General features: G+C 53.5%; 2 protein-coding genes and 3 non-coding genes across 7 annotated transcripts; 1 reads left to right on the top strand and 4 right to left on the bottom strand.

Annotated features, from left to right (window-relative positions):
* Positions 1–361: 361 nt before the first annotated feature.
* On the bottom strand, positions 362–3,144 carry RPL7A (ribosomal protein L7a). Its single transcript, XM_053558240.1, has 8 exons — positions 3,086–3,144; positions 2,560–2,680; positions 2,100–2,249; positions 1,634–1,774; positions 1,347–1,426; positions 943–1,073; positions 654–723; positions 362–507 (listed from the first exon to the last, which is right to left on the bottom strand). Exons 1-8 carry the CDS (start codon positions 3,086–3,088, stop codon positions 403–405), a joined length of 801 nt encoding a protein of 266 aa, XP_053414215.1. The 5' UTR covers positions 3,089–3,144; the 3' UTR covers positions 362–402.
* Positions 819–885, bottom strand: LOC128580125 (small nucleolar RNA SNORD36). Its single transcript, XR_008378462.1, has one exon. It is a non-coding gene; the product is annotated as a small nucleolar RNA SNORD36 (small nucleolar RNA).
* Positions 1,508–1,582, bottom strand: LOC128580124 (small nucleolar RNA SNORD36). The gene has a single exon (XR_008378461.1). It is a non-coding gene; the product is annotated as a small nucleolar RNA SNORD36 (small nucleolar RNA).
* Positions 2,331–2,405, bottom strand: LOC128580136 (small nucleolar RNA SNORD24). The gene has a single exon (XR_008378473.1). It is a non-coding gene; the product is annotated as a small nucleolar RNA SNORD24 (small nucleolar RNA).
* Positions 3,145–3,170: 26 nt separating the features above from the next.
* Positions 3,171–10,260, top strand: MED22 (mediator complex subunit 22). 3 transcript variants are annotated; one of them, XM_053558264.1, is made up of 5 exons: positions 3,171–3,310; positions 4,006–4,137; positions 6,245–6,325; positions 7,008–7,216; positions 9,517–10,260. In XM_053558264.1, the coding sequence occupies exons 2-5, from the start codon at positions 4,015–4,017 to the stop codon at positions 9,704–9,706; spliced, it is 603 nt and encodes a 200-aa protein (XP_053414239.1). In that variant the 5' UTR covers positions 3,171–3,310; positions 4,006–4,014; the 3' UTR covers positions 9,707–10,260. The 3 variants fall into 3 exon arrangements, with proteins under 3 accessions (XP_053414239.1, XP_053414228.1, XP_053414248.1); XM_053558253.1 differs by lacking the exon at positions 3,171–3,310 and adding an exon at positions 3,317–3,455; XM_053558273.1 differs by lacking the exons at positions 3,171–3,310; positions 6,245–6,325 and adding an exon at positions 3,317–3,455.
* The last annotated feature ends 1,766 nt before the right edge of the window (positions 10,261–12,026 follow it).

The following is a 12,026-nucleotide window of genomic DNA, read 5'->3' as shown; positions in this document are numbered from 1 at the left end:
AGGTGCCAGCCACATACACCTGAGCTGGTGGATTCAAATCTAGCCCAGGCCTGCCAAACAATGATGGCTGCAACCAAAAAAAACAGCCAGAACGGTCTGTAAGCTAGTGTATGATGCCCCATGATCATATCAATGTACACAGCTATGATTCAATAAAAAAAAAAAAAACAGCCAGGTGCCTGTAATCCCAGCGACTTGGGAGGCAGAGGTGAATTGCTTGAGCCCAGGAGTTGGAGGTTGCTGTGAGCTATGATGCCACAGCACTCTACCCAAGGTGACAACTTGAGGCTGTCTAAAAAAAAAAAATTAACCCAAATCCAGTAACTTTCAACCCAAAAGATGCTCGAGATGTTGGCTTGAATATTTATTATTTTTATGTACAGAAAACTCAACAGTGTATGTTTAGCCCAGTTTAGTGGCAAGTTCTTTAGCCTTTGCCTTTTCCAGCTTAGCAATGCGAGCCACTGACTTTGGACCCAGGACGTTGCCTCCCCAGTGACGGCGGATCTGAAACAGAAGAGGCAGTCAGCTTGACCTGTCATTTTTGGAGGCTTTCAAAGCATGTTACTTTCCCATCTGGCTATCACAGGGTAAGAGCCAGTTTGGGAGGGGGAATGACAGTACTTTCTTTAAGACTGCATCTTGCTTCTTACCTCATCGTATCTGTCATTGTAATTGGTCCTGATGGCTTCCACCAGCTTAGCTAGAGCTCCTTTGTCTTCCCTAACAAAGCAAGGGTAAGAAAGGGGGTGTTTTGACCTCTTAGTGCCCCTTCTATAGAAAGCTGGAATGCCTTCATCTTTAGCTGAAAATGGCCTTTTGCCTCAGATACAATGTGACCACATGATTTATTCAGGTGAAGAAATTCTTAACCATCATTGGCAAAGTCTCTAAACCTGAGGGATGCTTTAGGCAAACTGGAATCTGGGGTCACATACTTACGAGTTAACCTGCGTGAAGGCCACAGTGGTGCAGGTCTTCCTATGGACCAGACGCCCCAGCCTGGCCTTCCCCTTGATAATGCAGTAAGGGACCCCCATCTTCCGACATAGGGCAGGCAGGAAGACAACCAACTGTAAGAAAGTGTTGGGGAGCACATTCTGACCAAAAGTGATGTTCAAGGTTTAAAACTCATGCATTTGCACTTTGCAAGGTAATTCATTGAGAGATTCACATCATTGCAAGAGCCACATCCAAGCTAAATCCCTGGCCAGTACTGTCCTCAAACAAACTGTCCTGGTCACCTGCCCCATGCCAGACTCAGTATTAAGCCTACCCTATTTTCTAGGTAGGGTCTCTAGGTTAATAGAGGACAGAGACCCTGGGGTCAGCAGTCAGTACTATACCTCAATGGGATCCACATCATGTGCAATCACCACCAGCTGAGCCTTCTTGTTCTCCACCAACGTGGTGACAGTGTTAACCCCTAGAACACACATAGCCACTCTGCATGAGCACTCATGGGCACTGCTCTGGTCACAAAATGTAGTTACTAGGTAGGCCCAGCTGTGACTCAGTGTTAAAAAGCTCGATTTTACTCTCCACAGTGATTTCAGGTGAAGACATTTGTACATCATTGCAGCAGCCTGCCCCACAGTTCACCTCCCTCTACCTGCCGGAGGCATCCACTCACCTGCTCTAAGGACAGGTGGTCTCTTAGTGGGGACATCTCCTTTGCCCGCAGCTTTCTTCTCAGCCCGGGCCAACAGTCGCTGCTTCTTTTCTTGCTTTGTCTCTGGTCTGTACTTGTGGGCCAGCTTAAGCAGCTGAGTAGCTACGAAAATACTTTGGGTTAGGCTTTAGTTTAAGTTCAGATCCACACCCTCAATGTAATATAAATACTAAACCACTGTCCTAGAATAACATAACAATAACATAATAAACAATCCTTAAAGAAAAATCTAACGCCACGGACACAATCTCTTCCATTAGGCTACCCTCCTGTTCTGCATAATAAACCCACCCACCTAAAGATCCCCTCTCCCTTTCCCATATCATTATCCTATTAACTGTCAATGATGCTATGTGACACCGTCTTCATTATCTTATTAACCGTGCCCCTGCCCTTCCAAAGGCTGGTCCCTACCACACAGCCTCACCTGTTTGGCGGTCCAAGGCCTGGGTGAACTGATTAATGGCGGGAGGCACTTTCAGCCGCTTGTAGAGGATGGCTCTTTGCCGCTGCAACCGGATGTAGCGGGGCCATTTGACAAATCGGGTGAGGTCCCTCTTGGGCTGGATGTCCTGTCCTGAGGAGTAAGGTCACCACCATGAGCGTGGCACAGAACGCTGTCAAGTGCGTGGTTGATGCCACTCTCAACGGGGGTTGGTGCATCAGCGATCTTGGTGGTTTAGGGCGTCATCACCATCGCGCAGATAGCAAATATTCTCTCACATCATCTGCACACAAACACCCGCAGCCAGGGCGGTACAGGGTATATGGCGCCGTTGCTGAGCCGGCAGGGCCGACGGCCTCGAACACAGACCTCCCAGAGCCTACAGAACACAAGCCGACCCTTGGGAGCCCTGGGCAGACCGCGCTCCCCGCTTCACACTCACCAATGCCGAAGTTCTTCGGCCTTTTCTCGAACAGAGGATTCACTACCTTCTTGGCCTCCTGCTTCTTCACCACGGCGGGGGCCGGGGCCACCTTCTTCCCCTTGGCCTTCTTCCCTTTCGGCTGAGCACAAAGAAAAACCTTGTCAAGCGGCCGCCTCTACTCGTTTCTTCGGAATCTCAGACTAGGCCCCCAAAGGTGACAGAACAGGCAGCTCGGGGCCACCCTTGCCAGTGACCTCGACAAACAACTGTTCGCTTTCGAGCGCCTGGGTCCCGTCCACTGCGAGCCCACAGGGCGACGCCGCCCTTCCCACTCTCCTCCCCAGACCTGGCGGTACGGAGACCAAAGCACCCCGCTCCCGGCCGCCGGAGTTTCCAGCAAAGCCCGATGTTTCCGTGCCAGACCCAGTAGGGCTGCCCTATCCCTGGGCGGAAAAAGTAGCCCTGTGCGGCGGCGCCCGGAGAAGGATGGCAGCGGATAGAGCTGCAACTCGGGGCCGATACTGCACAAGTAGAACATACTCACCATCTTGAACCGCTGGAGCAGAGAGAAAGGATAGGGAATTGTGGGTAATATGTAGGAGGCCTCGGAGATCGCGAGAACTGGAGCCTGCGCGGGATTTCAGATTTAAAGTGACAGATTTCCTTTAAATCGTAAAGTTGGGAGCGGAGCTGTTAAGCGGCGGTGCGGCCGGAAGGCTAGGGCGGGGAGAAGACTGCGGCTGTCTGCCCGGCCTGGTTAGCGACCCCGGTAAGTGTGGACTTGGGAGTGCTGGTCTCGGCGCTCCGTCTGGCCTTGCAGACGCGCGCTTGGGATTCTCAGGCTCCCGAGCTGGGGCGGCTTCTCTTAAATGCGACTTTCCCGCCCCTCAAAACACTGGCACGGAGAGAACACGGTGGGTTCGTTCGACTGTTCGCGAGCTCCTAGCGAGCGGCTCTGCGAGTTGAGTCCCAGGCCGGAAACACAGGCTGCAGGGCCGGGGCTGGGGTGGGAGCCAGAGGGCAGAGGGGCCCCGGGGGCGGGTGCTAAGTAGGAGAGTGTGACGCCTGTAAGACCCTGTCCCTGCAGCGGGGCGGGAGGAGCGGCGGGGCAGGGAGCGGCAGGAAAGGTAATTGCGCTAGGGTAAGGTCCGAAGGCCTCGCTGGATGAGGAGGGGTTGAGGATGGGAGCAGCCTGCTGAGAAGTCCTACCCGGACACGCTCAGGGCCTGTGCCTTGAAAAATTTGGGCTGGAGCCGGGGCAAGGGGTGGTGGGACTGTTTCTACCCCAGGAAGAGAGATGGGCGAATGGGAGTCCCAGCCCGCTGCAGCGCCTGCTGAGCGAGCTCGGCTGTGCTTGAAAGGTTGAGTCTGTTTGGCAGACAGGGAATCTCCAGAAACCTGCCGTGGTGGGGTGGGGTGCAGAGGCTGGCCACACTGAGGTGGGTCGTGCACTCTGGGTCCCAGGCCCTCGCCATGGCCCAGCAGAGAGCCCTGCCCCAGAGCAAAGAGACGCTGCTGCAGTCTTACAACAAGAGGCTCAAGGACGACATCAAGTCCATTATGGACAACTTCACTGAGATCATCAAGACTGCCAAGGTGGGTCCACCCCTGCCCCCTCCGGGGACCTCCTGAGGGATGGGGTGGGGGAGGGTGGGGGAGGGAGGAGAGAACCAGTGATTGGCCTACCCTGGTGAATAGTGGTCCAGGTAGGGCGTCTGCTCTCGACAGCACCCACCATACATGGAACCCATACTTTGCTGGGGGTGGAGGTGGTAGGGATGTTGACAGTAACAATCAGGTCAACAGATGAGTGAGCAGCCGACTAGTTACAAGTCCTGGTAAAACAGAGACTCTGGCCAAACTGCCTTGGTTACAAATGCAGCTCACTAGTGGCAGTGGATGGGATGGAGACTTCAGTGCCTCTGTTTCCCTCACACCCTGTGGTCCTTGTGATGTTTGAAGAGCTTATGAGGCAGTTACCCAGGGTCTTGGCACAGAGGGAGTGACCACAACCCTGTGCTGTTGCGAGTGAGCTGGAGAGAAGCTGAGGGGGTCCCTCCAGGCAGGTGGAGTGAGCCTGCTGACCGCTCAGCTACACCAGATGGGGCTGGATCTCACAGCTGCTGCAGACTTGCTGACTAGTGGGATGACGATGGGAGCCTTTCTGTGGTGCTCACTGTGCCAGGCCATGTCCTGTCCGGCCCAGTCTCCACAAGAGTGCCACAAAGGGTGGGGCAAGGTGGCTCAATCCTAGCACTCTGGGAGTCCAAGGCGGGCAGATTGCCGGAGCCTAGGAGTTCAAGACCAGCCTGAGCCAGAGCGGACCCCATCTCTAAAAAAAATAGCTGGGCGAGGCAGCATCTGTGGCTCAAAGGAGTAGGGCACCGGCCCCATGTGCCAGAGGTGGTGGGTTCAAGCCCAGCCCTGGCCAAAAACTGCAACCAAAAAAAAAAAAAATAGCTGGGCATTGTGGCGGGCACCTGTAGTCCCAGCTACTTGGGAGGCTGAGGCAAGAGGATTACTTGAGCCCAAGAGTTTGAGGTTGCTGTGAGCTGTGCCCCACCCAGCACTCAACCAAGGGTGACAAAGTGAGACTCTGTCTCAAAGAAAACAGTGCCACAACACAGGTGCTGTGCCCTCCACCCATACTCTGAGGAGGATAGTAGTGACTGGCAGAGCCAGAGTTTGATAGCTGTCCCCAGCCCATCCCCTTACAGAGGCCTGTCTAGATTGATGACCAGACCCTCTAGCTGGATGTTAGATCTGCCATTAACCACCGGTCAACCACATTGCACTGCCCAGCTGCCAGTCCAGGCATCTTTGAAAATTTCTTGAGCTAATGAGGGTCAGATGCCTTTCATAGTTGCCTGGCAACCAGGAAACAGTTGGAAAATGTTTGCTAAAAAACATTTTCCTGTCCTGTCCCGTATGTAAAAAACATACATTGTCCTGGCCAGCTGGTGTGGATCACATTTATAGTCCTAGCATTCTGGGAGGCCAAGGTGGAAGGACTGCTTCAGCTCAGGAGTTAAAGACCAGCCTGAGCAAGAGCAAGACTCTGTTTCTACTAAAAAAAAAAAGCTAGGCATTATTGTGGTGGGTGCCTGTAGTCCCAGCTACTCAGAAGATTGAGGCAGGAGGATCACTTGAGCCTACGAGTGTGAGGTTGCTATGAGCTAGGCTGATGCCACAGCACTCTAGCCTGGGCAATAGAGGGAGAGTGTATCTCAAAAAATAAAATAGGGTGGCACCTGTGGCTCAAAGGAATAGAGCACTGGCCCCATGTGCCAGAGGTGACGGGTTCAGACCCAGCCCTGGCCAGAAACTGCAAAAAAAAAAATACATACATGAAAAATATACATTGTCCCTTTACTCATCAGTTCAACAGTTTATTGAGTGCCTGAGTGAATGCTACCGTGCCTACCAAACAGGGCTCCCCCACCTCAAAAAGACTGGGCCAAAATGAGACCCTATCCCTGCATCTGGCACAGTGGTCAGCTTGAGCTGGGCTTCTGTCCTTATAGTTGCCTGTCATCTCCCTTGGAGCAGACCCAGAGGGGTGGGATTGGGCCTTGCCAGGGGCCTAACAACACAACATGGGTTTGTAGAAGGCACCTAGATGGGGTGTGCTGTGTTGAGCAGGGGTGGAGACGTCCTGACTGGTCAGCTGAACCAATTCTAAGTTTTCTTGTCTGCCCCTCAGATTGAGGACGAGACCCAGGTGTCACGGGCTACTCAGGGTGAACAGGACAATTACGAGATGCATGTGCGAGCTGCCAACATCGTGAGTTACCAGGGCAGAAAGCATAGACTGGGCTCCAGGAACATCGGGTCCCTATGGAGGTGTCCTGGGTAGAATGTTGGTCAATCCAGCACTGTCCTACTGAGCAGCAGAAGGCATATACAGAGATCTTTTGGTTTTACTCCCTGGAAACTTTTAAGAACAAGATGGATAGCAAATCATCTGTCAGGAGATTGTCTTTAGTGAGAGCACCTTGGAGAGAGTCTGGGCCGATGGCTGCTGTATCCGCCTTGTACCTGTGCAGCCATTAGTAGCACAGCCCTTCTGCTGACCTGAAATTCCCTGAGGTTTTTTATGAGTGAAAAGGCAAATTTCTGAATGGAAATGTATATGTGGTTTAATTCCTTCTGATGTCAGTAGGTAACACAGCCAGCATGTCCCTGAGTGTGTGTACGTATGGTAAACATGTAGGAAAGGGTCCCAAGGGATCCTGCCCACCTGGCAGCCCTGCTTGTCCTGGGTGCCGTAACTTTAGCCGTGGGACTGAGTTTTCAAGTGTGGAGGTAATTCTGGTTGGAGGTCAGTCCTCTGGGTGTGGGGATAGAGGCTGAGGTGAGACAGGGCAGGAGCAGAGGGTGAGTCCCAGGCACAGCTGAGGAAACCATGGCTCCCAGTGGCCACTGTCCCCCTCACCCCACGCCTGCCCTGGTTCTGGTGGTCATAGGTCCGGGCTGGCGAGTCCCTGATGAAGCTGGTGTCTGACCTCAAGCAGTTCTTGATCCTCAATGACTTCCCATCAGTGAACGAGGCCATTGACCAGCGCAACCAGCAGCTGCGTGCACTGCAGGAGGAGTGTGACCGCAAGCTCATGGCCCTGCGTGACGAGGTCTCCATTGACCTGTACGAGCTGGAGGAGGAGTATTACTCGTCCAGGTACAGATAGGGCTGGGCCCCACTGAGCGGGCCTGCCCACCTGGGCTCAGCCAAGACGTAGCCCTGAAGGGCTTCTGTTTTTCTAAACCCTTGTGGGTCTTGGCAGTGGAACTGGACAAGTCACAACAGTGTGGGGTCCTGGGCCTTTCCCACAATGCAGCGTGATGGAATCAGAGGACTTTTGTTACTTGGGGAGACCAAGTCTGGGGGGTGGGCACCTACCTGGCATCTCCCCGAGGCCCTCAGCTAAGAGCCTCCTCCTCCTGCCCACTGTGCCTTGCTGCTCCTCTTAGCCCTACAAGTCAATATTCAGACATTCTAGCCAAGGCTGACTGGCCCCTCTGGACCCCCAGGCCACTATTTATGTTCAGGAAATGAGTGCTTGCCCAGGGATGCAATTCCATGTGGCTGTGACTGAACCCACGGTGTGGAGTCGGGGGACAGTCCTGGGAGGGAAGAAGGAAAAACTCAAGCAGAGGCTTGGCGCCCGTGGCACAGTGGTTACTGTGCCAGCCACATGCACCAAGGGTGGTGCGTTCAAACCCGGCCTGGGCCTGCTAAACAACAATGACAACTGCAACAAAAAAAAAATAGCTGGGCGTCTTGGCGGGCACCTGTAGTCCTAGCTACTTGGGAGGCTGAGGCAAGAGAATCGCTTAAGCCCAGGAGTTTGAGGTTGCTGTAAGCTGTGATGCCACAGAACTCTACTGAGGGTGACATAGTGAGACTCTGTCTCAAAAAAAAAAAAGAAAAGAAAAACCTAAGGAGAGAATGGTATATAAGCTGGGCCTCGGGGGTGTGGATCTCCAGTTTCTGGTCAGCTCATCCTGTTCACAGAGCTGGAGCCTCGTGGGGCCACATAGAAGCCTGAAACCACGTGAACTGAAGGGTCCCTGAGAAATAAGAGTCCAAGTGTGTTTATGTAGGGGGAAACTGAGGCTGGAAGCAGGCATTGTCCTTCTGCCTCCATTAGGTTAGGAAATTAAGATTTGGCCTGGCAGACCAGAGTCCACAGCCACCCTACCTCCTGTCCTGGACAAGCCTCCTTTCCTCCCTGGTTGTCAGTCAAAAATGCCACGCTCTGCCCTGCAGCCATGCTGGTGAGTCCAGTTATCCTGAGCTGGCATGGTCTGGGACTTGTTTTCCCTGCCTGGACTCAGTGTCACTGCCCAGCGGGAAGAGTTCTAGAGTTTTCCACAGGATTCTGGGGCCATCTGTGGTCCCTAATACTCACCAGTTCAGCAGACAGGTGGCAGGTCTCCCACCTGCCAGGAGCCCTTGCAGACCCCTCTAGGAATGTGGCTCCATAGACTGGCTTGACTGCCCTGGACCAGGAGCTGTGGGGTGAGGTGTTGGGGAGATCCATCCATGGCCACACACAGGACCTGGACAGGACCCAGGGTACCTGCATTCCAAACTTTCCCCATCCTCCCCCAGAGATTCTGTCCTGTTCACTCCAGCCACCCCAGGTGCCTCAGGAAGGCTGCTGGCCCCACTCCATCACATAGCTCCTAAGGCAGAGGCAGTTGGCCCCAAAGGAGGGTCACCCCCTATGGCTCATGTGCTCCCTCTGCCCCACGCTCGCTTGCCCACTCCATGCTCACTCATTTGCTCTTTCTGGCTCTGCCTCTCCCTCTCCACTCTCCTCGGGGCACCATGGTACCTGGTTGGTTCTGAGACTGGATACTGGGTTGACACTAGGGCAAGACCAAGCGAGGGGGTCAGGGCTGCCCTTTGTGCCTTAGGACCCATGGGCAGGACTCCCGAGTCATGACCACAATGGTGAGAGTGAGCTGCTTTGTGTGCCAGGCCCTAAGCCTTCACTCTTACCCAAGCTGCCCACGTTGGAGGTGGGGATACCTATTGGGGGCCTCCCACTGAGGCAGGGAAGTGCAAGGGCCTGTGTTCCTAACCACTGCCCTGTTCAGGCTGAGTCTCAGGCAGGCACTGACCCAGAAATAAGACAGGGTCTCTGCCCTCAGGGAGCTCATTGCTAAGTGCAGTGACTCCGAAGACCCATGAACTCCTGTACCTGGGAAGGGGAGAGTAACAGGCCCAAGTGGAAGCAGGGCAGGAAGGGCCTGCCCAGGTCACACAGCCTATCGTGGCTGGGCCAGGCTGGCTTCCTCCTTTAAGGAGGTGAGGGCAGCCCGCTTAGCCCCCATTTTAGCTGGCCAAGTGGAGGAGGGGAAGCAGGCCTGGGCATGGGCCACGTTTTCTTAACTCTGCTTCTGTCTCGCTCCCTGGCTCTCCTCTCTGCCTGCTCCTGTCTCGCCCTGGGGTTTCTGGTGGCGGAAAAGTGCCAGCCTTTGCGAAGCTAGTGACCTGCCTCTTTGCGAAGCTTACTGGAGGCTGGACGTCGACACAGACTCTGCTGATGGCCTCTCGGCCCCTCTGCTGGCATCCCCGGATCCCAGTGCTGGCCCCCTGCAGGCCACAGCCCCTGCCCACTCCCACGCCAGTGGACCTGGGCCCACAGAGCACGCCTGAGTCTTGGGGCTGCCCTCCCAGCCCTGGCTCCTCAGGAACCAAACCAGAGCTCCCTTGGGATGTGCACCTCGGCCTCACTCCTTTTAGCCCTGGTTCTCCCATGGGGACTTAAAGACCCCGGAGCCACTGTGTCCTCCCTAGGAGCCTCATCAGCCCAGCCAGGATGGTTGAGAGTTGTTTCTCCAGCCACTTCACATCCTTCCTCCAGGCACCTCCTCTGCTGCCTTCCTGGCCAGCCAGGTAGGAGGAGGCTTCTGGGACAGGTCTGTCCTGCCAGGGACTTGAATAGTGGGGCAGGCAGGATACCTAAAGATGGGGGAACCTGACCTGAGCATGTTGTTTGAAATTGGGAGGGGCTCTCAGAGGACTGTGCTAGCCAAGCCTGTGTCCTTTCATTCAGCTAGGGCTCCTGGGCAAACGTCGTGGCCCAGTGACTGCCCTGATAGGGCTGAGTGAGGGGACTGCCCACTCATGCAGAAGCCTGCTGGGGGCTCCTTCCTTAACTTGCTGCCATGTACTTTCTGGCTGTCTTGAATAAAATCTCTTTTGCATTGGTTCCTCTTCCTTCCTCTCTCCTGATCAGTCTAGGAACACCCTTGATCGCCTAGCCCTCCGCCCTCTAAGAATGAATGAAAAGTTGCTGCCCTCATTATGTTATGGAGTGCAGGTATCTGGACCTCTGATGGTGTCCAGTCCTCATCACCCCCAAGTCAGTGCTGTTAGTACCTGCATTTCAGAGAGCAGAGGACACATGCTTAGAAGGGGTAAGGTGCCGTGCTCACAGCCACAGAGCTGGGAAGTGAAGTGGCACAAATCAAGACTTGATGTCAATGCAGAAGCCACAGCCCTAAGCAGGAAGGAGGTATCCACACACCTATAGAACTGGGGCTTCAGACCTGCCCCTAGCTGTGAATGTGTTTCATCTCTTCCCATGAGGGAAACTATCATGCCAATATGTGATGAGGTGACAGCCTGAGATCCATCACCATGGCCCCCAGCCCTGCAGAAGGTACCAGATAGGCAGGAGCCTAGGGTCCAGTCCTGGCTTTGGCTTCTAGGTGGTCTGGGGAAGTCATTTCCCCTTTGAAGGAGTTTCCACACTGTTAAGATGAATAATTTTTTTTTTTTTTTTTTTTTTTAGAGACAGAGTCTCACTCTGTTGCCCAGGCTAGAGTGCAGTGGCATCAAACTTTTGGGCTCAAGTAATGCCCCTGCCTCAGCCTTCCAAGTCTCTGGGACTACAGCATGTGCTACCATGCCCAGCTAATTTTTGTATTTTTCTGTAGAGACAGGGTCTCACTGTGCTTCCCAGGCTGCTCTCAAACTTCTTAGCTCAAGCATGTCACGTATAAAAGTGACATAAAGTACACCCACACAGACCCTTTTAGGGGGTTTCCCTTTTGCACCTTTGCTTGCTTTCTCCTACATAAGACCATCTGAACCTCAATTTCAAACCTAACCCCAAAGTATTTATCAACTTGCCTTTGTAAGCACCATTCTCCTTCACAGCCTGTTAACCATCATCAGAACTAAAGTCCATTACTCTGTATCATAGAATATCCATGCTATCTTCAAATTTCCTCAATTATTCCTCAAGTCTTTTTTTTCTTTTTTTTTTGGGGGGAGGGGTGGGGGTCGCGTAGAACAGTCTCACTCTGTTGCCTAGGCTAAAGTGCAGTGGCATCAGCCTAGCTCACAGCAACCTCAAACTCCTGGGTTGAAGAGATCCTCTAGCCTCAGCCTCCCAAGTAGCTGTGACTACAGGGGCCTGCTACAACGCCTGTCTAATTTTTCTATTTTAGTAGAGATGGGGTCTCACTTTTGCTCAGGCTGGTCTCCAACTCCTGAGCTCAAGGGATCCTGCCACCTTAGCCTCCCAGAGTGCTAGGATTATGTGTGAGCCATTGCACCTGGCCCCCAAAACTTTCTATACATTTTTATTTTGCATTGCATTTGGTTGGCATTTCGTGCAGTTTTATTTTTGTGTGTGTGTGTGTGTGTGTGGTTTCTGGCCGGGGCTAGGTTTGAACCTGCCACCTCTAGCATATGGGACGGGCGCCCTACTCCTTGAGCCACAGGCGCTGCCCTCGTGTAGATTTTTAAAATCTAAAACAGGACCAGAGTGGCAGTGAGGCAGAAGTGGGTCAAGTCCCATTCTGGGTCTACTGTGAAGGTAGGTAAAGCCAGCAGGATTTGCCAAAGTGTTGGATGTGGAATGCGAAAAGGAGTCTGAGTGGCATTGAGGTTCTGGCTCAAACACCTGGAAGAAAGATGCTTCTTAAGCTTAAATAGGTGAGGCAGGGGAAGGAGGGGAGTCATC

Source organism: Nycticebus coucang, chromosome 2 (genome assembly GCF_027406575.1).
Source record: "Nycticebus coucang isolate mNycCou1 chromosome 2, mNycCou1.pri, whole genome shotgun sequence".
Taxonomy (NCBI): domain Eukaryota; kingdom Metazoa; phylum Chordata; class Mammalia; order Primates; family Lorisidae; genus Nycticebus; species Nycticebus coucang.
Note: the sequence above shows the minus strand (reverse complement) of the source record. Positions and strands in the feature narration are given on the sequence as shown.

Excerpts from the sequence above, each read along its gene's own strand:
- RPL7A (XM_053558240.1), bottom strand. Across the intron at positions 1,775-2,099 it reads GGCCTTGGACCGCCAAACAG|CTACTCAGCTGCTTAAGCTG; the intron begins GTGAGGCTGTGT and ends GTATTTTCGTAG. Across the intron at positions 508-653 it reads ACAATGACAGATACGATGAG|ATCCGCCGTCACTGGGGAGG; the intron begins GTAAGAAGCAAG and ends CTTCTGTTTCAG.
- MED22 (XM_053558253.1), top strand. The coding sequence starts at position 3,411 with ATGCGACTTTCCCGCCCCTCAAAACACTGGCACGGAGAGAACACG. Across the intron at positions 4,138-6,244 it reads AGATCATCAAGACTGCCAAG|ATTGAGGACGAGACCCAGGT; the intron begins GTGGGTCCACCC and ends TCTGCCCCTCAG. Across the intron at positions 7,217-9,516 it reads GAGGAGTATTACTCGTCCAG|TGCCAGCCTTTGCGAAGCTA; the intron begins GTACAGATAGGG and ends GTGGCGGAAAAG.